The 25,816-nt window shown below is 40.3% G+C and overlaps 1 protein-coding gene across 4 annotated transcripts in view; it reads left to right on the plus strand.

Annotated features, from left to right (window-relative positions):
- Positions 1 to 25,816, plus strand: part of Ric1 (RIC1 homolog, RAB6A GEF complex partner 1) — a 99,199-nt gene that overhangs the window by 44,469 nt on the left and 28,914 nt on the right. For 3 of the 4 annotated variants that reach the window (NM_001427735.1, XM_006231255.5, XM_039101403.2), the window contains 7 exon segments: positions 8,083 to 8,190; positions 12,126 to 12,268; positions 12,391 to 12,527; positions 14,299 to 14,390; positions 15,689 to 15,777; positions 23,841 to 23,985; positions 25,065 to 25,113. In NM_001427735.1, coding sequence (NP_001414664.1) covers positions 8,083 to 8,190; positions 12,126 to 12,268; positions 12,391 to 12,527; positions 14,299 to 14,390; positions 15,689 to 15,777; positions 23,841 to 23,985; positions 25,065 to 25,113 — 763 coding nt within the window. 4 annotated transcript variants of the gene reach the window in all.

The following is a 25,816-nucleotide window of genomic DNA, read 5'->3' on the forward strand; positions in this document are numbered from 1 at the left end:
AGTGTTGGAGAAGGAGCCAAGAGTTCTACATCTTGATCTGAAGACAATCAGGAAAAGACTGTCCTCCAGGCAGCTAGGAAGAGGGTCTCTTAGCCCAGCCTCACAATGACACACTTCCTCCAACAAGGCCATACCTCCTAACAGTACTGCTCCCTGTGGACCAAGCATATTCAAACCACCACAGTGTAATTTGAGTCTTAGAGAACTTACTCCTGAAAACAGTTACAAACTTGAGCAGTAATATAGCTACACCCCACCATACTTTTTCAGTGTTCTTTGTTGACATGAATGCCAAAATTTTCAAGTGAGGTTAGTTTCATTTTTTTGCCTTCATTTTATGTGTCTTGAAAGAGGGAAGTATTGTATTTCATATCAACTGGTTTACAGTTTAGGTTCTTCTTTGACATGGAAAGGCACTCTTAAATTACTTTCTGCCTTTCTTTAATAATTACTTATGTGTATAAAATGAGAAAAATAACAGTTAAATTCTACAAAGTTGTTCCCAGCATTGTTGTCTAGGTAGTCTTTTCGATTGTTACAGCGCCCCCACTGGACCCTTAAGACGATTCATGTGTGCTCAAAATAAAAGGGAATTCTTGTTAATTGAATATGAGAGTTATAGTGAGCTCCACTTTGAAAAATAATAAACCTTACAGAAGTTACCTAGAAACGTTCATTGTGAATTTTGATTCACTAGTGATTCGTTTCCTTCGTACATTGTAATTACTTTCTCAGTGGTTGTCCTGAGCAGTTAATATCTTGCACATGTAACTGCTTACTGGATTAGTAACAGTTGAACATCAGTGATACCAGACCAGGTATTTTTATTTGTCCCCTTTTTATGGTGCTGTTGTCACAGAGATATGTTTACATATTATATGATTATTGACATAGATTATAAGTATTGTTTTATATACCTGTCTTTCAAATCATACAGGAGTAAGCGCTCTTCTGAAGCAGAAGCATATTTCCAGCTTTAATGTTTCCTTTATAGTGATCCTTTTTCAAACTTTTTTTTATATAACTTTGAGTTACTGTTTCCTGTCTTCATTCGTCCCAAAAGGTTTCATTTAGTGGTTAGTGTGTCTTGTTTATGACAGATTTCCTTAATTTTTTTTAGATCCCTAAACCTCTTAATTTCTCCTTCTAGTTTTTAAGAATACTTTGCCTAGGTGTTTTGTTGTCTGTCAACATTTTATTCTTTCATCTGTAAAGTATGTTGTTCTAGTGCTTTCTGGCCACCCTAAATCAGATAAGGAAAAGTCAGTTATGTTGAGAATTCTTTATATGTGAGAGAGACACTTGTCTTAGCACTTTCAGAACTCTCTTTGACAGTTTGAGAATTATATACCTCTGTTTCAGCCTTTTCATATTTATTTTACTTGAAGTTCAGTTTCTTGGAGCTTTATATTTATATATTAATCAAATGTAGAAAAATTTCTATTGCATTCTCAAATATTCTTTCTGCAGAAGTTTTCTTTCCTTGCCTCTTCTTACACAATGTTGGTACGCATGAGGTCGTTCCCACAAGTCTTTAAATTAAATTGTTTTTGGCAGTCTCATACACATATATAGTGTATTTTAATCATATTTACTGCTTCTTTACCCTCTCTTGTTCAGCTCTCATTCCCAATTAGATCCCCTTTTATTTGACTTTCTCCCCTCCACTGCCTTTTATGACCCATTCTGTTTCATTAGAGTTGCTTGCCCAAGCACAGATTTGGGTTATGCACAGAGAAAGGGCAACTTAACAATCATTACACTGTTGAAGAAAATAGCCCCCTCTTCCCAGCTACAGTAGTTAATCAGGAACCCTGCTCCTAGCTGTGACAGAATGTTATGTCTAATCTTGTGTCGGTCCCAGCTGCTGTGAGCTCATGAATGCAACAGCCATGTCACGTCTGACAGGCAGCTTTCAATAGCACTTCTCCCGTCTGCATCCTTTCTGTGCCTTGGTCAGAGAGAGTTGACAGAGATGTCCTGTGTAGGGCTCAGCACTCAACAGTCACTTTCAGAACTTTGAGCAATTTACAAATTCTGTAGTATCCGTAATCCGGGGGAAGGGTGGGGGGTCTTTTGCCAAGGCTAGTAAGGCACTATCGTATGGGAATAAATGCACATGCTTAGAAAGTAATTTGATGAACATAACATGTCTGTTTAGCTAAACAGTAGCTCAAACAGCCCCCAGGGGCCTGGAAACTTCCAATGTATTCTTTGACTGAGTTTAGAGTACCACGCATGAGCGTTCTCTCCTAGGGAATGGGTCTCAAATCCAGTCAGAACTGGTTGGTTATTCCATAACTGTTGTACCACTCTTGCCCCAGTGGGCACATCTGCCTTGACGTTTAGATATGAACTGTGAGCGTTCAGTCCACAGCTGGGTGTAACGTTGATGCCGCTTCTCCACCAGCAGCTATACAGTACTATTTGGCACTATGCACAGGGGAGAGGGCACCAGATCCCATTACAGATGGTTATGAATCACCATGTGGTTGCTGGGAATTGAACTCAGAGAAGCCAGTCCTCTTAACTGCTGAGCTATCTCTCCAGCCTGTAGCACAAATTCTTAATTGTTATACTAAAGTAAGTCATACTAGCGTTCTGTAAGTAGGCAAGAAGCATGCTCAGAAGTGAAAATTGGTCTCTTAATTAACCTCTAGTCTCCAGGGCCTCTGTTTTTACCACCTCTTCAGCAGTCATCTTAAAATTAATGTTTGTTTAGTTGCTTAGAACATAGGATTGAAACCACAGTTCAAATGTCAGCTTTTATTAGTTCTGTGGCCATTAACAATGTTCTCATTGTTTCTTGCATTATATTTTTCCTCTGGAAAAGTAGAGATAATAAAGTTTGTCTTCAAAAGATTATAAATGGGGGGCTGGAGAGATGGCTCAGTGGTTAAGAGCACTGACTGCTCTTCCAGAGGGCCTGAGTTCAATTCTCAGCAACCACATCTGTAATGGGATCTGATGCCCTCTCCTGGTGTGTCTGAAAACAGCTCCAATGTACAGATATACATAAAATAAATAAATAGTTCTTTTTAAAAAAGATTACAAATGGTTAAGGTACTATATATAAAACCTTTTTTTTTATAGTATAGAGTCGAGTTTATTCAGGAAATAGGAAGGGGATTTGAGAGGGTAGTAGGGACAGAGAAGAGGGGAGGGGGAGGGGGAGAGGAGAGGCCGGCCATGAGCACGTGGAGAGAAGCGGGGAAGGGAATGGGGAGAGAAGGGACAAAGGGGTAGGGGAGAGCAAGAGGAAACAGGAGCAGGAGGAAGAGAGCTATAAAACATTTCTGAACACATTATATACATATAATTGATTAGTATTATTGTTTTCATACCATCAAGGTATACTTCTTAAACTGGCTTCATTTTATTCTTTCAGCTTTAACTTCCATGACTGTCTTCCAACCATCTGTTATGAAAATGTATTAAATTATTGCAGCTATAAAAAATAAAGTTTTCATTAGAAAGTTAGTTTTTGTCACTGTAATTTAAAAAAATTTTATTACGTGTTTGTGTGCTTGGAAGGTAGAGTGGAAATGTTTCTATGAAGATTTTATAATTTAGAAGTCATTGAGAAACAAATGTTAGCCTTCATCTCTAGTGAGTACAAAGAATTTAATATAAAGAAAAACAGAGTTTCCATTTTAAGGTGGGTAATCTTGAAAGGCACTGGACAATCAACTCAACAACAATTTGAAATATTTCTGTCTTTAATGAAAGATAGAGATGTCTCTGACCAATCTTTGAACTGAAAAATAAAAAAGTAAATGTCTTGGAAAGATTAACCAGACTGCCCGAAAATACTGCCAGAAATCACCTATTTTATCTGCAATCCAAAAGGCTGAGAAATTAGATCGACTACTGACCCCAGAGTACACACAGTGAAATAAGGGCCATGGGTTCCTGGGCAAACCTAAATAAGGGGTGAAGATCCCTTCCTTTTCACTTTGTAAGCTACAGGAGTGTATTATACCATTGAACTGAGGGGTTATAGGCACCAAGGAGCATGGGGTGGGATGGGTGACAGGCTAAAGCTGAGACAGTGATAGTTCAGCAAGTCCTGCTCTGTACTTTGGCTTCTGTCTTTCCTACTTAAAATCGAGGCCTCCTTACTAGAGAAATCAAACCATGCTAGGAAAGTTATTAAAGAGCTAGTAGTATTTGCAGACCACTACAAAAAAAGACAGGTGCCCATGATGCTGAAGCCTGCCAATTGGCAACCCCCAGCACGCCCCCACAGGTACACACATACAAGCTCGGGTTTCTTGTTAACTCTTCAGCATTAACGCTTTAAACATAAAGAACCAAGGATTAATAGCTAATTTAGAACACTTTCCAGTGTAGGAGACTTGACAATAGAAAATTATGTGTGGGTGACGTAAAGGACATGGCAGAAGACAAAAAACATATGACAGAAATGGCAGTTGGCCACTTTAGACAGATAATTGCCTAAAGAAAGTTGGGGGAGAAAAGTACAGAAGACATAAATTCCACAGAAATCTTTGAAATTGAAATAGTTGAGGAAACGTGTATGGTATAGAACAAAAGGCACAAATAAGAAAGAAAAACAGAAAATAGTGTAGGAAACTCATTATCTGGTGTAACAAAAGTTTAAGAAAAAGATTACAGGCTAATACAAACACCATTATCATTTTCAAAAAAACAAAATGTTACTATTCCAGACCTACACAAAGATTAAACAGTTCAGGTGCTCAGTACAGTAATGTAGGTTCATGTGCTTATAGAAGGTCTATTATTTTGAAAGTTTAGAACTGACTAAAAAGTAAAGAAAAAAAGAGTAGAGGCTCTGATATTGATGGGGGAGGGACAGAGATAAAATCTGAGTAGAACTGCCCCTGAGAGTGAGCACTCCATTGCTCAGTATTAGATCACTTCCCTAACATGCACAAGGCCCCACACTGTTCCCAGCACACACTTACACACACACACACAAGCAAGCATGTTTAAAAACTGCTTTGCTCTGGAAGAAGAGTCACCATTTTCTTTAGAGGTGTCCATTGATCGATATGTTTATTATTCCAATAAATAATTCCCACTACTGTGCAGGCAATCACCTACAGCTCGGCTGGCGGATTGGATCAGAGCAGGAAGGGACTTGTTGGGAAGAAGAAGCTTTCAGTGGAAGGGAAGGTGTGCAGAATATAATGCATTGGGGATGAAATCCAAGTTGAACCCAATAATGAATCAGTACTGCATTAAGGAAAGAAGTAAAAAGCACTTCTCCTTGGAGTCATGTAACAAGAGCAAGTCCAGAGTTGAATTTTCTACTTCATCTTCCACTGTCTGATCATTTTATGAGCCTGAGACTGTGCCTGCTTGAGGGCTGTCTTGGGAGTCTCTTTTAAACCTGTTTGTCCCTATGTCTGTGGGTATGTGTCCCAATGTGTGCCTGTCTGATGTGTGAGCTGTGTGTATGAGTGTGTGGTATCTGTCTGTCTGTGGGTGCTGTGCCTGTCCATAATAAAGGACTTTGCTCTCTGTTTATTGAATAGCATAGAAAATATCACATGGAGAAAGGAATGGGATACTTTACGGAAATCTTTAACAGAGTTTTAAAAGCATTAAGTCGCTGACTCCAACTGATCCCTACTGACCAGATAGCAAACATCATTGTTTATCAGCCAGTAAACATAAATGGTTGCTTTCAACCTTTATGGTAAGTTTTAGGAAGTTGCTTTCAGCAAAGATACACCTGCAGTATCTGGGTCAAGGGCATGGAGCAGTGCCCAGTGTAAGAATGTAGCTGTGCAGTCGTTTAACTTATACACATTATACACAGGAAATCCAAGATGAGTAAGATTGGTTGTTCAGCTGTTCGGTAAATAAACAGGCCGAGTAAACAATAGGCTAGCACTCTTAGGTGACGTCAAGATATATTGTTAACTTTGACTGTGAGGTCCAGGAGAAATCCTAGTCTTCTAAAATGTTAGAGATATTTTCAGAATATTATATCATCAGAAGAAAGGACATAGAAACTGTTAATGGTTAAAAAATGACCAAATTTTAATTTATATACACAGTCACAGTAACATAAAATTGTAATATCAGCATTTTGAGAGGTAGAGACAGAACAATCACGGATTTGAAGCTGTCCTGGATTACATAGTGAGTCACCCCAGCACACCTCTCTCTCTCTCTCTCTCTCTCTCTCTCTCTCTCTCTCTCTCTCTCCCCCCCTCATTTTCTCGCCCACTCACTCAGTCACTCACTCAGGGGAGGGGCAAAGCCTTTAAGATACAAAGGTAAATAATTGCTTTGAGCAATTTTGACATGGTTTTCCTTACATACAAGAGACAGATAGAGCATTCACCCCTCACTCAGGTTACCGCCATCTCCCTCCCTGAAGTGCGTAGCTTTAAAGTGACCATCCTTTCAGGTGTCTTCATTTTATTTAACTCAGGACTTTCTGCAAGTTGGCTTGTTTGTTATCCGAATCTCCAGAGGCTACATTCTTTTTTCCTTTTTCATGAGTCTTTCAACACTATTTGAATTTTAAGTACTACTTCGAAAAGTAAAATTAGCTTTAAAAGCACTTAGACTTGGAGACTTGAACTCGGACAGTGACCACAGAGTGCATGAGTACCACTTCAAATGGGACTCTGGTAAACTAGATTCTCGTTTTCTTTTTAAAGATTGTTGGGACATTAACCAAACAACCTTAATGGTTGAGTATCAATTGAGCTTAGCCTGTCAGACAGAGAGAGACTCAAATACTCCTGGATACTGCAGTAACAAGATGACAGTTAGCTACCATTATGCTTATTTTGGGGCTGGGGGAGAAAAGAAAAGAAACCCACAAACAAAAAGTAAGCAAAACAGGTTTCCGAGCAGCAAAGTGATTTTCACAAACACTAGAAACCTCAAAAACTATTGGTCCCTTTAACTCTACACACTTAACTATAGTAAAAGTATTAAGAAATTGAGTTGCAGGATTGTAGATGATTAGAAAGAGAAATGATGTCAGTAGGACAGTTGTTGACAAGATTGAGAGCCGCCACAAAAGGCACACATTGGTTAGGCTTATGTCAGTTTGACACAGCCTAGAGTCAGCTTGGAAGGGGGCTCTCGGTTGGAAAAAATGCCTCCAAGGATGGCCTCTAGGCAAATCTGTATAGAGTGCCCTCTTGCTTAATGATTGATGTGAAAGAGTTCAGCCTATTGTGCCTGGTACATAAGAAAGTAGGCTGAGGAAGGCAGGAGAAAGCCAATAAGCAGCATTCCTCCATGGCCTCTGCCTTAGTTCTTGTCCTGGGTTCTTGCCCTGTCTGTCTTCAGTGATAGATTGTGATGTGGAAGTATAAGCAAGTTGCTGTAGGCCATGGTCTTTATCATAGCAGTAGAACCCTGAGACAGATACATAACTATTAGATCCCAACACAGGCAATGAGGAAGAATAGTAGTCTGATGATGGCATATACCCATGCTATGCAGAGATGAGGAATTCAAGACAGTTCTGTAGACTTTTTTAGGAGGTGTGTGCTCACTTTCCTGACATTGGCCTGCCTATTCTTGTGCAGCCATTAATCACCATGGATTTAAGTACATATGCCATTTTGTTATCAGTACCAAGTCAGTTATGAAATAACCAAGTACATCCCTGAATCTGACATTAGACCTGATAAATACCCATAGAAGGGGAATCAAGGATAAGGCATGGAGTAGGTGAAGTGAAAGAACACTTTGGACCATATACCACCGCATACGGAACAGCACATTGCTTCTGTAATTTCCTCGCTAGGGAAGCACTCAAGTCAGTTCTCCTGAAAGGCCAACTTAATTCTCTTCTCTCCTCCCCTCCCCTTCCCTCCTCCCTCCCTTCCTCTGCATTTTACTCTCAGCCCCCCAACACAAGTTAAATTAGTCAAGCTTACATATATCTAGTTGGTATATAAATGAATCTACTGTGATAGAATTCAAGTTTAATTTTCAATTTTGAATCTGTAGAATGAGCACCTAGTCTGTAAGCTTGGTTATGTTTGTTTGAGTGCATATTAGGTACAAATTGGGGAAAGATTAGATATCTTTGTCTTAACCTTGTGTTATTTCTCTTAGAGGAAGTCCACAAATGAAGGGGATACCTCATTTTAAGGAAGAACATTGCGCCCCAGCATTGAATTTAGAAATGAAGAAAATACTGGATTTGCAAGCACCCATCATGAGGTACAGTATATTAGTTATGTTTGAGATTTTCTGACCACAAAAGACCATGTAGTTGTTTAAATCACATGACAAACAAGAGAATTGTTTGTATTTCAAAATTTATAAATTAATTGTTTGATTTTATGGTATGATAACATACTAAAGAGATTCAATAAAATCATGTATGTAGAGGAAAAGCGGGACTGTCTCTTTGTATGCCCTCCATATGTTTCTTGGAAGTACATGTACACTTGAAAGAATACTAAGCTTTCTGATGCCAGTGTGAATACAGGTTACATGACAAGGCGGTAAGAAATACTAACACACAGAAATCTATTTATACTCAAAGATCCTTTCAGTTTAACTTCATTATCTAAGTTGCTTCGTGGTGGTTGACCTGTTAGCTATTACCGTCCTTTCCTCTGCATGCGTGATTTTGGTGAACACTGTACAGCTATGAAAACACTGAGGCTCAATCCTTAAGAGACTTCCCAGACACACTATAGGTTAAAAAGCAAGGTGTATATAGTAAGAATGCTTGGTCTTCAAAGGTATTAGAGGTTTGTTGTTCTAGAATACATAAGCTAGTGGGACAGATTTGGGGAAAGATTATTTTCTATTAGGTACCTTTCAAACATACTGAGCCATAGGGCCGGCAAAGTAGCTCTGTAGGCAAAAGTGCTTGCTTCCACACCTAATGACTTAGTGGGAATCGAGATTGATTCCCAAGGTTGGCCTCTGACTTTCAAACATGTACCAGGGTACACGCGCACGCACACGCACACACACACACACACACACACACACACACACACACACACCCATACTATTAAAGTAAAACTTTCAAAGACTTATTTGATGCAGAAGGAATTTTGAATGTATGTGGGTACAGAACAAGGTAGAACACTACAACTTGGTTTAATGCCCCACCTGGTGGTAGAGCCATGTAACACATGGAAATAGGGGAGGGAGGGAGGGAGGGAGGGAGGGAGGGAGGGAGAGAGAGAGAGAGAGAGAGAGAGAGAGAGAGAGAGAGAGAGAGAGCGCCTTTACAAAAAGGATTTCTGGTACTGGAAGTGTGCTCAGTAGTGGAGCATGTCTTCACCATGCTCATGGCCCAGTGTTCAGATTCTAGCACCACCAAAGGGAAGGGATGACTTGCTTCCAACTTGTGTGACTTTGCTGGATAGTTATGTCAACCTGACACAAGTTAAAGCCATGTGAGAATGGAGAACTGTAATTAAGAAAATGCTTCCATAAGATTGGGTTGTAGACAGTCTATAAAGGCATTTTTCTTAGTGATTGATGGGGTAGGGTCCAGCTCATTGTGGGTGGTGCTACCCTTGGGCTGGTTGCCCTGGTTCTATGAACAAGCCATAAGGAGCAAGCCGGTTAGTAGCACCCCACTATGACCTCTGCACGAACTCCTGCCTCCAGGTTCTTGCCCAGTTTGAGTTCTTGTCCTGACTTCTTTTGATGATGAACAGTAATTTGGAAGTGTGAGCCAAATAAACCCTTTCCTCCACAACTTGCTTTTTGGTCGTAATATTTCATAGAAGCAATAGAAACCCTGAGACAATGACTTTCACCTGTCTAAGTTTGCCTTCTGCAGATTTAGGTGGTTAGCAGTCTCAGATTTCTCTCAAACTTCCAAAGGAAGAATTACATTTAAATAACACTATTAGCTCATCAAATACATACTTCTTGGAAATACACTTGTAAATGAGAGAAAAGACTCTGAAAGACTATATAATCAGTTATTTCTACTATCCAATGTAATGAATTAACATTAGGAATAATGATTATCATGTTGCTTATAGGAGCAAAAGTACTGTCACCTTTTATTTTCAATCAAATAAAAAGTAAAGATTATTGCTAAGTACCCATCTTTTTTATTGCTTGAATACAGAGCACATTTGAAAGATAAACATTTGTAATTATGAGTTTTAATAATTGGTTAATCAGATACACTGTTCTACTTCAAGTGGTGTGTGGCAGGATATGATGCATGCATGATATCCCTTACTTACCATAGTAATAAAATCCTTCAGAACTCAGTCAGCATCCTAAACTGAAAAATACCTGTTTGAGAAATGTGAAACTTGTTATATAATCTGTGGGGCCAATGATGGAGTAGTCTAATTTACAACATACCTAAAATGTGTTCATGTAGCTTTTATATGTACTTAAAAACTAAGGATATTCAGAATATTGTAGGAATCAGTGCAACATGAAAAGACCTAACTTTTTGGGCTTGACATTTGTACTAAAATTAATTGAGAACGGCAGTTGGGTAGCTTGGGACAAGGCCCATTTTTGAACATTTTGAATAATGAAGAAATATTCATTTAACAATGGACACCAGCCATTGTTCAGCAAGTTTCTTAGTTTTAGTTGGGGTAGCTGGAGTATCTTGTGTAGATCCTCCTGGGGCGGGGAGGTGTGGTTGACATCTGATGCTCTTCGCCATATTCTTTCTGTTTTTAATGGTTTCTCAAGAGAGGATTTCTCTGTGTAGCCTTGGCTGATCTGGAACTTACTCTGTAGATCAGGGTGGCCTCAAATTCAGAGATTCACCTGCCTCTACCCCCCAGGTGCTGGGATCAAAGGCGTGCATCACTACCACCTGGCTCCATCAGATGATTTTGAGACGGGCCACCCACTAAACCTGGTGGCCAGCGTTTGCTTAGACTGGCTGGTCAGCAGACTTGGGAAGGACGCCTATGCGTGCTCCCCAGCACTCCAGCACCAGGACCACGGATACATGCTACCACTTTTTATGTGGGTACTAGGAACAGAATCTGACCTTTCCCAGGGAGAGAGCCTGGCAGAGGGGTAGAGGAACAGACTGGCACCTGCACAACCCTGACTTTACTCAGGTTGTTCTTCCACACCAGGGAGAGGCAGGAATCACCAACTCATCTGTCTTCTTAGCCTTCATACAGATTTTTTTCATTTATATCACGATTATTTTAAGTGATTATCTGCTAATCCAACATTGGGATTGTGTAATAGTCTGTTTGTATTGATGGGCTTGTCTTTTTCTTCTGGTTCCCATTTTTCCATCTGTCTGTCTGGTCAGTTGTTACAGCTTTGTTGTCATAATGTAGAGGTTATGAGCACTATTGATTTTCAGGTATATAGTCACTACATGTGGCTCTGAGGTTGTACAGGTAAGAATTTCTGTTTTGAGGCCTTTCAGACAGTGGTAGAGGATGGTTCTACTACTGTTCGTGCTTTCAGCTTGCTGTCTTCTGGCTCGCACATCTTCTCTTTCCTCTCGTTCTTCACCAGTCACACCACACCCACACTCCATCTGTCTTTAATTTGTTACCGAAACAGTTCTGCTTTCCAACACAGATTAAATTATACTAAAGTTATAGAAAGGTAGAGTTCTGTAAGGACATGATGATCTGATTTGCTAAAGCATTTTCCTTCTGTCTGTTCTGTCTTGTTTTAGGGGACAGAGTCTCATTTTCTAATTCCTGACCAGCCTGGAACTTAGAGTGTGGCTGACTTAAAGAGTTTTAAGTCGGGGCTGGGGATTTAGCTCAGTGGTAGAGCGCTTACCTAGCAAGCGCAAGGCCCTGGGTTCGGTCCCCAGCTCCGAAAAAAAGAACCAAAAAAAAAAAAAAAAAGTTTTAAGTCCTCCTACCTTACTGATATTCAGCATTGCTTACAGAAGTTTCTCTCCCCCCCCCTCTCTCTCTCTCTCTCTCTCTCTCTCTCTCTCTCTCTCCCCCCTCCTTCCCTCCCTCTCTCTCTCTCTCTCTCTCTCTCTCTCTTTCTCTGTGTGTGTCCACCTGCCTCCGCCTCCTGACTGCTAGAATTAAAGGTGTGCACCCCAATACCTGGCTTGCAGAAGCAGTTTTTGAGAGCTGTTTTATTTATACTCATTGCTATCCCAGTATGCTGTCCTGCAAGGTAATTGACTTGAGGTGCTTGCTTCCCTCCAGTTTGCAGTCTGTGCTGGAAGATCTCCTTGTTGCAACTTCTGATGGACTTCTTCATCTTATTCATTGGGAAGGAATGACAAATGGAAGAAAAGCCATCAATCTCTCTACAGTACCCTTTTCAGTAGACCTTCAGTCATCTAGAGGTAGTTATACTTTTTACATGAGGTAGACCCAGTTGTTTAATATTGGGAATATGGTAGTACTACCCAGACATGTGAAATAATAGCTTATTATAACCCTATTCTATTCATGTGTTTTTCATCAGTAGGTTCATTCCTCGGCTTTGCAGATGTGCACATTAAAGATATGGAATATTGTGCCACACTTGATGGATTTGCTGTTGTGTTTAATGATGGTAAAGTTGGATTTATTACACCAGTATCGAGTAGATTTACTGCAGAGGTATGGATTGTACATTTTGAGTTATTTTATTTTACATACATTAATTTTGCTTTATTTTTAACTCCCATGTTTTCTTAGTTCAAATATAGTTCTTCAAACTTTATAGACAGTTGTAAGGTTATTGACTTTATCCTGTGGAAAATGACCATTTGCTTCAATCTTCTCCAACTACAACATGTTCATAATCTTTTCAATAACGTTACTATTTTAATGAGATTACTACCCATTGTTTATATATTAGTCAGCTTGCAAATCCTCTTAATATGAAACTATGTAATGTACCAATGACTAGTTTTTCCTTTTCTGTAGATTTTTATTTCCACTGGGAGTTAATAATTGTTTGGCTCTTTGTGTTTACTTACTCTGTGTGTATGCATGTGTGCCTTTGCTTATGCATACATGTGTATGTGCAGGGTGTGTGTTTGTATGTGTGGTGTGTATGTGTGGGGGTGTGTGGGGGTGTATGTGCAGGGGTGTGTGTGTAGACCAGAGGACAGCCTAGGCTACCATTCCTCAGTCATTGTCAACCTTGATTTTAGAAACAGGATATCTCATTGGCCTAGAGCTTGAAGTAGACTAACTAGCTGACCATCTAGACTTAGAGACCCACCTGTCCTCACCTTCATTACTGGAATTACAAGTACATAAAACCAAACTTGGCCTTTACTTGGGTTCTGTGGATCAGACTCAGGTCCTGATGCTTGCAGAGCAAGCACTTTACCCAGTGCTATCACCTAGCCCTGCGTTAGTGTATTCTTCATGTACTTACCTTGTAACCCCAAACTGACTGACAGGTGCCTTATTCTCTCCATTCTTTAAATCATTAGGTGTTCAGTCTTTAAGAATTTTCTGTTAGAGCTTTCTAGCCTGCTCCAGACAGACTTCTCCAGATTGGTGGCTTACGATAGGCCTTTAACTAAGATGTATTTCCTGGGTTTTCTTCTTCATCGTAATCATTTTCATCATCCAAAGGAGTGCCTTTCTTCTATTTCATCTCTTAATTGTATATCCTTTAATAGCTGTTGCTTTTGTATTGTTAGATAGTAAATATGTAGATTTTGCTGTTGTACAGAGGCCCAAAATAAAAATTACTGTTTTCTGTTTTGGTAGATTTTGTTATATGAAGTTCACCACAGTGTTTGTTGACTGATAATTTATTTAAGGGGTCCTGTCCATTCTTTGGTTCCTTCCCTCCTCACTTCTCTTACTCTACTCCTTTCTCTCCCCTTTCTGTCTCCAGTGTTCCTTATAAAGAGTCCTGTAGTCCTTTCCAGAGGGTACATAGTCCTGACTACCCCAGTATTCTGATATTTGAGCTTTGGAAGACTTAAAAACTAGAAGGTTCATTTCTTTACTGTTCACACAGAGGAAAAATGTTTAGCTTTCTATTGGAGTGGACATTGGTCTCTGCTGCTCACACTGGGCATGTGCTCAGCAAGGAACCAGACTTTGGCACAGCTCTACCATTCTTTGAGAGACTCCATATTCCCAGGTGTTTTGTATGCCCAACAGTGGAGAGTGAGCTATTTCTAAGCTTTCTTTACTATTTCTCAGCTTCTAATGCGAAAATCTTCCATGTCTTCTTTGTCTTTACTGTTTTATGCTTCTTGAGGGAAACCATTTAGATGATAGGCTTTGTGAGAGAATTCTTATACAGGTAAAACCAAATGATACCTTGTCAAACTGAATTTTTTTTTGAATGATAATTATTGAATCCTCAATAAGTTTAGGGGAAACACTTTTTAAGCTTTAACTCTTTTTCTTAATGTAGCAGCTTCATGGAGTTTGGCCACAAGATGTTGTTGATGGGACTTGTGTTGCAGTAAATAACAAATACCGACTGATGGCCTTTGGTTGTGCAAGGTAATTGGTAACTCATTCTAACTTAAACTTAAGATATCTTAACATACTTAGGGGCTTGAGTATGCCTGTCATAATTATCATTCATCTTAAGTAAAGAACAGATTTCAGACACTGAACATTTGAATTTGTAAAAGTGAGATGTAGAAAGTTGAGATACCAATAATAAAGAGTAAATACGTTAAAACTTAGGGTCTTTACTGTTAATCCTTAAGGCATCAGTAGTTATTGTTAATTCTTTAATATATCTGAGAAGGACACCTTCTTCAGAAACACCATCTTCCCTTTGAAACAGTGTCTCCCACTTGTCTGGCATTCACTAGTTAGAGGAGACTGGCCAGCTAGCCCCAGAGATCCGCCTGTCCCCAGCTCCCCAATGCTGGGGCATGTGATTACAGTGTACAGCATTGAACCTACCTTTTCATATGGGTTCTGGGAATTGAACTCAGTCAGGTAGGTCCGTATGCTTGTGTGGCAAGGACCTTATGAGTATGTAATTTTAATTAGTGAATATTCATAAAGCTTACACGTAAAATCAGTTGGGTTTTTCTGTTTGGTTGGTTTGTTCTATGTTTGTTTTGTTTGGGATTTGGAGGGTTGGTTGCTATAACTCATGTGATGGAGAGTTTTGAAATAAAATTGAAGCGTGAACATTATGACACATGTTTATAGTCCTAGCATTCGTGAGGCTGAGGCAATAAGATTGTGAATTTGAGGATTATAGCCTGGGCTACATAGTGAAGTCTAGACCAGTCTAGTAAATCCCTTTAAAAAGAAATGTAGGAGGGCAAAAAAAAAAAAAAAAAAAAAAAAAAAAGGTGGGGGAAGGGAAGTTTTATGTTCATGATTTGATTTGTTCATATTTTATTTAAAAATGCGTGGTCATGAGTATATTTTTCCTGTGTTCCCTATTATGTTTGTCTTCTAAAACAAGCAGAAGAGGAGGGTGCCTATGTGTGGACACACACGTTTGCCACCCAGCTTAATGCGTATTGCAAAAGTTTTCTTTCAGTGTTATAGCTATGATACTGGATGGATATACCATGTTTTCCTTCTTGTTGCTATGTGTTCAGATTGTTTTGTAATGGATATAGTAGAATGGACAATGTATGTGTTATCTGGGAAGTGTGAGGAATTTCTAGAATATTTAGAAAGGCAATGGCCAGACTTGAGCCCATGCATTTGTTTAGACTAATGAGATGACGAATTACTCACAGAACAGTGGGAACATAGATTCCTATGGTAGTGCCTTTTCTGTTTATTTTGGTCATTTTTCACTAAGATTGTCATTATTTTCACAGTGGTTCTGTGCAAGTCTATACGATAGACAACACTACTGGAGCCATGCTGCTGTCTCATAAACTAGAGCTTACAGCAAAGCAGTATCCTGGTGAGTATCTGTAACGTCTCTCGGTCTGTGAGCTTCAATTCCAGCACGGCCACCTCTCCAGCTCTGTGTACTGTTTCTCCCTACACTTAAAGGCCTATAGTGATATGGTATTTATAAATTATGCATGAGAAGAGATAGATACCCTGTGTATTCATTACTTTCCTCAGTATTGCCTGGTTGAGGGTGCTGCTCAGTTGGAAGACTGCTTGCCTATCATGGCTTTTGTTGTTTCTCAGTACTGCTGGAGAATGAGACCTGCAGGATGTGAAGATGACACTGGAAATTTCTCTCTAGTCATTGTTTCTGGGTATTGTCTTTCTCGATGCTTTTTTTTAGATACTTGAATTTTTTTTTTTTTTTTGTTGCATTTCTTATCCTGGCTTCAAATTTAAAAAATTTCTCTAGACTGAATTCTATAACTTATTTATTTATTTACTTGTTTATTTATTTTTCTGACTCTAGATTTGCTAATTTTTTCTTCAGTTATTGTGTTTTTATTTCTTTTTCTTTTTTTTAATTAATCATTCCATTCGTTTACATCTCAAATGATATCCCACTTCCTGGTTAGCCCCCCACCAAACCCCCCCTCCCACATCTGCCCTCCCTCCTTCCCACTCCCTTTTGCCTGTATGAGGGTGTTCACCCACCCACCGTCTCCCGCACCACTGCTCTAGCATCTCCCTATGCTGGGGCATCAAACCTCCCTGGGCCCAAGGGTCCCCCCTCCCATTGATGTCAGACAAGGCCATCCTCTGCTACATTGGTATCTGGAGCCATAGATCCCTCCAGGTACACTCCTTGGATGGTGTTCTAGTGTCTAGAGCTCTGGGTGGTCCAGCCAGCTGACATTGTTCTTCCAATGGGGTTGCAATCCCCCTTCTCTCCCCCAGTCCTTCCACTAGCTCCCTCACCAGGTTCCCTGGGCTTCATCTGATGGCTGGCTCCAAGCATCCACATCTGCACTGGTCAGTTGCTGGCCAGATCTCCCAAGGAACAGCCACACCAGGTTCCTGTCAGCAAGCATCTCTTGACCACAGCAAGTGTCAGGTTTGGTGTCTGCAGACATGAGGGATCCTCGGGTAGGGCAGTCATGGATAGCCCTTCCTTCAGTCTCTGTTCCGTTTTCTGTCCCTGTTCTTCTTTTGGACAAGAACATTTCTGAGTTAAAAACTTTGAGACAGGTGGGTGGCCCCATCCCTCAACCAGGGGCCGTGCCTATCTACTTTAGGTGGTCTCTAAGGTTCTGTCTCCCCCTTCTCTGTGCATTTTGACTAAAGCCATTCCCGTTGGGTCCTTGGAGCCTCATGTTTCCCTGGTGTCTGGGACTCTTCAGTGGCAGCCCCAGTTCCTCATCCTCCCTGCCACATATTCTTTTTGTTCGATTTCCTGACCCTCTGTACCTCTCTCATGTCCCCTCCAGTTCCTGATGCTGCCCCCTTATCTCCTCCCCTCTCTCCCTCCCAGATCCTCCTCCCCACCTCCTCCCTGCACCCCTGCAATGCAGGACTGAAGCATCCACACCCTGGTCTTCCTTCTTTCCAACCTTCATATTGTTTGTGGGTTGTATCCTGGGCATTGTGAGCTTTTGGGCTAATACCCACTTACCAGTGAGTGGATACCAAGTGTGTTTTTCTGTATTGGGGTTACCTCACTCAGGATGATATTTTCTAGTTCCATCCATTTGCCTGCAAATTTCATGAAGTCATTGTTTTTAATAGCTGAGTAGAACTCCATTGTGTAAATGTACCACATTTTCTGTATCCATTCCTCCTTTCAGGGACATCTGGGTTCTTCCCAGCTTTTGGCTATTATAAATATGGCTACTATGAACATAGTGGAGCATATGTCCTTGTTACATGTTGGAATATTTTTTTGGGTATATGCCCAGGAGTGGTATAGCTGGGTCTTCAGGTAGAACTGTTTCCAATTTTCTGAGGAACCTCCAGGTTGATTTCCAGAGTGGTTGTACCAGTCTGCAATCCCACCAACTGTGGAGGAGTGTTCCTCTTTCTCCACATCCTCGCCAGCATCTGCTGTCACCTATGGTTTTGATCTGAGCCATTCTCACTGGTGTGAGGTGGAATCTCGGGGTCGTTTGTATTTGCATTTCCCTGATGACTACAGATGTTGGACGTTTCTTTAAGTGTTTCTCAGCCATTTGAAATTCCTCAGTTGAGAATTCTCTATTTAGCTCTGTATTCCATTTTTTTTATATATTTCTTTATTTATATTTCAAATGTTATTCCCTTTCCCAGTTTCTTGTCCATAAGTCCCCTATTCCTTCTCCCTCCCCTTTCCCCATACAGGTGTTCCCCCTTCCCTAACTACCCCACTTATCCCTGCGCCCCCCCCCCCACATTCCCTTGTGCTAGGGGTTTAACTTTGGCAGGACCAAAGGCTTCTCTTTCCACTGGTGCCCAACAAGGCCATCCTCTGCTACACATGCAGTTGGAGCCCTGGGTCAGTACATGTATGTGTTTCAGTAGTGGCTTAGTCCCTGGAAGCTCTGGTTGGTTGGCATTGTTGTTCTTATGGGGTTGCAAGCCCCTTCAGCTCTTTCAATCCTTTCTCTAATTCTTCCAACGGGGGTCTCGTTCTCAGTTCAGTGGTTTGCTGCTAGCATTCGCCTCTGTATTAGACATGCTCTGGCTGTGTCTCTCAGGAGACATCTATATCCAGTCCCTTTCCTCATGCATTTTTTAGCTTCATCAATCTTATCTAGTTTTGGTGGCTGTATATGTATGGGCCACTTGTGGGGCAGGCTCTGAATGGCTGTTCCTTCAGTCTCTGCTAAACTTTGCCTCCATATCCCCTCCTACAGTTATTTTTGTTCCCCCTTTTAAGAAGATGTGAAGCATCTGCATTTTGCACTCACTGATATTAGCCCAAAAGCTCGAATTACCCAAGATGCAGTCTACAGACCACATGAAGCTCAAGAAGAAGGATGACCAAAATGTACCCCACTTTTTACTAGGGTCGTGTGGCTCTCTGCAGTCTGCCTTCTTGAGTTCTTTGTATATTTTGGATATTTGCCCTCTATCGGATGGATGTAGGGTTAGTACATATCTTTTCCCAACCTGTGGATTGTCATTTTGTCCTATTGACAGTACCCTTTGCCTTATAGAATCTTTTCAATTTTATGAGGTTCCATTTGTTGATCTTAAAGCATAAGCCATTGGTGTGTTCTGTTTAGGAAGTTTCCCCCTGTGCCCAAGGATTCCAGGCTCTTCCCCATTTTCTTTTCTATTAGTTTGAATGTATCTGGTTTGATGATGTGGAGGCCTTTGATCCACTTGAACTTGAGCTTTGTACAAGGAGATAAGAATGGATCAATTTGCATTCTTCTACATTTGACATCTAGTTGAACCAGCACCATCTGTTAAAATGCTATCTTTTTTCCACTGGATAGTTTTAGCTCCTTTGTCAAAGATCAAGTGACCATAGGTGTGTGGGTTCATTTCTGGGTCTTCAATTCTATTCCACTGATGTACTTGCCTGTCTCTGTACCAATACCATATGGGTTTTATCACTATTCCTCTGTAATACAGCTTGAGGTCAGGGATGGTGATTCCCTCAGAAGTTCATTTATTGTTGAGCATAGTTTTCACTATCCTGGGTTTTTTTGTTATTCAAATGAATTTGAGAATTGCTCTTTCTAACTCTATGAAGAATTGAGTTGGAATTTTGATGGGGATTGCATTGAGTCCATAAATTGCTTTTGGCAAGGTGGCCATTTTTATCTTTATCAGATGGCTTAACTGATTCTGATTTAACTTTGGTACCTGGTCTGTGTCCAGAAAATCATCCATTTCATCCAGATTTTCCAGTTTTCTTGAGTATAGGTTTTTGTAGTAGGATCTGGTGATTTTTTTCTTTTTAATTTCCTCAGTTTCTGTTGTTCTGTCTCCCTTTTCATTCCTGATTTTGTTAATTTGGACACACTCTCTGTACCCTCTGGTTAGTTTAGCTAAGGTTTTATCTATCTTGTTGATTTTCTCAAAGAACCAGATCCTGGTTTTGTTGATTCTTTGTATAGTCCTTTTTGTTTCTACTTGGTTGATTTCAGCTCTGAGTTTGATTATTTCCTGCTTTCCACTCCTCTTGGGTGTATTTGCTTCTTTTTGTTCTAGAGCTTTCAGATGAGCTGTTAAGCTGCTAATGTATGATCTCTCCAATTTCAGTATGGGGGCACCCAGGGCTATGAGTTTTGCTCTTAGCACTGCTTTCATTGTGTCCCATAAGTTTGGGTATGTTGTCCCTTCATTTTCATTGAATTCTAAAATGTCTTTAATTTTTTCTTTATTTCTTCCCTGACCAAGTTATCAATGAGTAGATAGTTGTTCAGCTTCCACATGTACATGGGCTTTCTGTTGTTTCTGTTGCTATTGAAGACCAGCCTTAGTCTATGGTGGTCCGATAGAATATATGGGATTAATTCAATATTCTTGTATATGTTGAGCTTGGTTTTGTGTCCAAGTAAGTATATGGTCGATTTTTGAGAGGGTACCATGAGGTACTGAGAAGAAGGTATATTCTTTTGTTTTAGAGTGAAATGTTCTGTAAATATCTGTTAAATCCATTTGGTTCATAACTTCTGTTAGTTTTACTATGTCTCTATTTAGTTTCTGTTTCCATGATCTGTCCATTGGTGAGAGTGGGGTGCTGAAATTTCCTAATATTATTGTGTGAGGCTCAATGTGTGCTTTGAGCTTCAGTAATATTTCTTTTACACATGTAGGTGCCCTTGCATTTGGGGCATATTTGTTGAGAATTGAGAGTTCATCTTGATTTTTTTTTAATGATTATATAGTGTCCTTCCCAATCTTTTTTTGATAACTTTTGGTTGAAAGTAGATTTTGAGGTAATGTCTGTCTTTGTCACTGAGGTCCCTATATGCAGCAAAATGCTGGATCCTGTTTACATATCCATTCTGCTAACCTATGTCTTTTTATTGAAGAATTGAATCCATTAATGTTAAGAGATATTAGGGACCAATGAGTGTTGCTTCCTGTTATTTTGTTGATGGAGGCTGTGCTTGTGCAGCTATCTTCTTTTGGGTTTGTTATGAAAAGACTAATTTGCTTTTTCTTGGGTGTAGTTTCCCTCCTTGTCTTGGACATTTTCATCTGCTATCCTCTGTAGGGCTTGACTAGTGGAAAGATATTGTTTAAATTTGGTTTTGTCTTGGAATATCATGGTTTCTCCATCTATGGTAATTGGGAGTTTTACTGGGTATAGTAGTCTGGCTGGCATTTTAGTTCTCTTAGGGTCTGAATGACATCTGCCCAGGATCTGCCTATGGCTTTCATAGTCTCTGCTGAGAAGTCTGGTGTTTCATAGTCTCTGCTGAGAAGTCTGGTGTAATTGTGATAGGTCTATCTTTATATGTTACTTGACCTTTTTCCCTTAATATTCTTTCTTTGTTCTGTGCATTTGGTGTTTTGATTATTATGTGACAGAAGGAATTTCTTTTCTGGTCCCATCTGTTTCGTGTTCTGTAGCTTTTTTGTATGTCTATGGGCATCTCTTTCTTATGTTGGGGAAGTTTTCTTCTATAATTTTGTTGAAGATGTTTGCTGGCCCTTTGAGCTGGGAGTCTTCACTCTTTTTTTTTTTTTTTTGTTGTTGTTGTTGTTGTTGTTGTTTCTTTTTTTCGGAGCTGGGGACCGAACCCAGGGCCTTGCGCTTGTCTTCACTCTTTTTTATACCTGTTACTCTTAGGTTCCATCTTCTCATTGTGTCCTGGGTTTCTGGAATGTTTGAGATAGGAGCTTTTTGTGTTTTGTATTTTCCTCGACTGTTGTGTCGATGTTTTCTATGGTATCTTCTGCTTCTGAGATTCTCTCTTCTGTCTCTTGTATTCTGTTGGCGACGATTGCGTCTGTGACTCCTGATCTCTTTGCTAAGTTTTCCATCTCCAGGGCTGTCTCCCTTTGAACTTTCTTTAATGTTTCTTTTTCCATTTTTAGATCCTGGATGGTTTTGTTCAATTCCTTCACCTGTTTGATTGTGTTCTCCGGTATTTCTTTAAGGATTTATGTGTTTCCTCTTTAAGGACTTTGACTTGTTTACTTGTGTTCTCCTGTGTTTCTTTAAGGGAGTTGTTTATATCCTTCTTACAGTTCTCTACTATCTTCATGAAATGAGAGTTTAGATCTGAATCTTGCTTTTCTGGTGTGTTGGGGTATCCAGGACTTGCTGTGGTGGGAGAACTGGGTTCTGATGTTGCCAAGTCAAATCGGTTTCTGTTGCTTAGGTTCTCGACATCTGGTTATCTGAGGTCTTATCTGGCCTCTCTGTCTCTGCCTTGAGTCTGTCCTTCCTGTGAGCCCTTGATCCTGTAATCCTTGATGTGTCAGAACCCCTGAGGGTTTGAGCTGCAGCTGGGATGTGGACTGAGTGGGTGGGACCCAGAGCCAAGGCTCTGCTCCAAGCACAGGTGCAAACTGGAAGGCAGTCGTCTCTGGCTGGGCAGGGTATCTGTGTCCCGGGGTTGCAGGGGTCCCCGTTCTGCCGAGTATTGGGACGAGATTTGGGGTCTCACCTGTGGTCCTGGATGTGTCAGAATACCTGGGGAGTCGAGCTGCAACTGGGGTGTGGACTATGTGGCTTTCTGCTCCTGGCACAGGTGGAAACTGGAAGGCACACCAGTCTCTGGCTGGGCCTTTGTTTGTATTTGTAAAGCCTGTTCACTTTATCTGGCCTGTGTACATTCTGCTCCACATCACAGTCTTCTCATGTGTGTGTTATATGTGTGTTTGTGTGTGCAGGCCAGAGGTTAGCATCATGTTCTTCCTCAGGTTCTTTCTAGCTTAGTCTTTGAGACAGGATTCCTCACAGAATCTGGAACTTGCCCACGTCAGCTCAACTACAAACCCCAGAGATGATCTTGCCTCTGGCTCCCATTACTGGAATGGAAGGCACATGGCACCATCCCTGGCATTTATGTGGGCTCTGTGAACCAAATTTATAATCTAAGCCATCACCCAGCCTTTCTCTTATTTCATTTATTATTGAGGAAGGAGAGAAGACACATGTCACAGCATGCTTGTCAGGGCAGAGGACAACTTTGGAGAGCTGGTTCTCTCCACCGTGGGTTCTAGGGATCAAGCTCAGGTCCTTGGACTTGGCATAACAAGGATTTTTTAGCTATAGGAAGAGTGGTTGTTTTATGCTGCGTCTACACTAACCTAATATCCAGAGACTTTGAGTCTGACTAAGAGCCGCTGTTTCTTGACAGTGAGGTTTGTGGGTGCTTCAGGACTTGTGTTGCATTATAAGATCACTTGAGTTACTACTAGATCTCTACATTGTATTCTCTGTACAAATGGTATTTCTGTTTTGTTTTGTTTTTAAACTATATTAATTTTACAAATTACAAATCACATGTGGTCGGGGACTGTCACGGAGCTTTTGTTTCTGTTCTGTTCTGTATATTGGATGAATCATGAATGCAGCCTTTATAATCTTGGCGTTACCTGGTGTCCTTACTAGATTTCCAGGTGTGGGTAAGTGAGCTGACCTTTACCTCCTGACCCTCACATGCTGTGGAAATCACCAGTAATGATAAAGATTCTCAGAGTTTGATAATAAATTCGGAGAAAAAGTACTTTCCCTCAGAATTTTGAGACATTCAACATAATGGTTTTAGTGTGAAATTTTATGTTGGTATCATCTGATGGACTACAAAGACAGATATCTGCTTCCCGAATTCACTTTTATCATGCTTGTTACATAAAGTGTTTGCTGCAGCCTTACCTCATGTTACAGAAGCTGGTTCATACAAAACAGAACGCTTTTGAGGATTACACAGTGGTAGTTATTCAAGCTAATCACGACAAGCCAGCCTTCACTTCCCATAATTCACCTGTTTCCCAAGTTGTTCAGGTCAAGGCTGCTGGTGGCCTTATTTTTCAGGAACCTCCACAGACAGGGTTCATCCTAGTTAGAATTCAAGTAGTGTGTGCTGTTGTACTTGTTCAGATTTGGACATACTGCTTATAAAAAAACGTATGAAGTATTTCTGAACAATCTTTTTAACCCTTCTCACTGTCTTTTCACAGACATCTGGAACAAAACAGGAGCTGTTAAATTGATTAGATGGTCTCCTGACAACAGTGCTGTAATAGTAACCTGGGAATATGGAGGTCTTTCTCTGTGGAGTGTGTTTGGAGCCCAGCTGATTTGTACACTTGGAGGAGACTTTGCGTGAGTGAAAAAAAGAGAGAGACTTTAGATAAATAACCCATTGTTTCCCTGATAGCCCATATATTCAGAAATTCAGGTTACAGAGCTACCTTTATTTAAAATTTAAAAAAAAAAAACCTATTTTACTTTAAAAAATTTTTAATAATGTACAAAATAGTAGCAAGCATTAGAGCTTAGGATTACTTCACATGCACATCAATGCACTTTGCCCAGATTTTCCCTTCTTCTCACCAAATGGCTTCCTCTGTCTTCATGCCACATTTCATTTGTATGTAAATCTAGACTGCATACATGGTAGAGAACATGCAGTGTTTTACCTGTCGTTCCTCAGCCCAATACCCTCTCATGTTTTCCTCAGGACACACGTTGCTCATGGTTCCCTCTCACTGCCATGCCTATGCATATACTCTGCATAGGAGAGACAATGGGATATTCTCTCTGTCTGCCAGAGTTTAGTATATCTCACTTAATATGACCTCTAGTCCCATCCACCCTTATTTTACTCTTATACCGAAACACTTTGGAAAGCTCAGATTTACCTTATTGAGAATATATTGATTCTCCAAACATTTACCCTCCTAAAACTGACATTTACTATATAACTGATCCCAAACACTAGGGGAAATAAATTTCTTTTCGTGAGCCCAGTTATGTATATGATCTCATGTTAAGACCAGCTTGGGCTACATAAATAGTACTATGAAAAACTAAACTAAACTGCTGCTTTAAAATAAAAATAGTGGGCTGGAGAGATGGCTCAGTGGTTAAGAGCACTGACTGTTCTTCCAGAGGTCCTGAGTTCAAATCCCAGCAACCACATGGTGGCTCACGACCATCTGTAATGGGATCCGATGCCCTCTTCTGGTGGGTCTGAAGACAGACAGTGTATTCATATAAATACAATAAATAAATCTTAAAATAAAATAAAATACTGATGCATAAGTGTTTCCATTTCATGTACTATTGATGTATTTTTGCTTTAAAAGCACAAAATCAATTTGATTTTTTTTTTAAGCTGAAGGTAAGTGGTATGTATATTATACGCTGTTGGAAGGCATCAAGTTTCTGTTCTGTTTTAGTTACAGGTCAGATGGTACCAAAAAAGATCCCCTTAAGATCAACTCCATGGTGAGTACTTTCTGTTTAAACACAGGTGCAGCTTGTAAACCTCTACAAGTTACAAACCTCAGGGCCTCTTCTGTTTCTCACATTGATCTCACAAAATCAGAGAGCAGTATTGTCTCGGTAGATATTTCCCGTGTACTTTATTTTGGTGAAATTTATTTACTTGGGTATGTAAGATGGGGGTTTCTGCACTGTAACCAAGGCTGGCCTCAAGTAGATAGGCCAGGCTCCCCCTAGTAATCCTCTTGCCTTTGCCTTTGAAATGACTGTCTTAAAAAAATATGCTTCTGAGGAATGACCCCTTCTGCCTTCTGCCTTACACACACACACACACACACACACACACACACACACACACACACACACGCATTTGACCCCCACATACCTCATATACATACACACACACAAACACAAGTTTTTAGTTTAATAACATTTCTGTAACTACTAGACGGTGCCTTTAAATTGCATGCATTAACCATTATTATCAGGTCCGCTAAGTTGGTATTTCAGACACCAACTAAAGATCCAAACAGTTCCAGGTTCAGAGAGGCTCTACCTCAAAGAACTCGAGAGAGGGCAGTGCTTCCATGTGTACCTGTGCACACAAACACACACACGAAACAACTATTATTTAGCTTTTCCCCCCCTTTTTGGTTTTTCAAGACAGGGTTTCTCTGTAGTCCTGCTGTCCTGGAACTCACTCTGT

This window comes from Rattus norvegicus, chromosome 1, assembly GCF_036323735.1.
Source record: "Rattus norvegicus strain BN/NHsdMcwi chromosome 1, GRCr8, whole genome shotgun sequence".
NCBI lineage: Eukaryota > Metazoa > Chordata > Mammalia > Rodentia > Muridae > Rattus > Rattus norvegicus.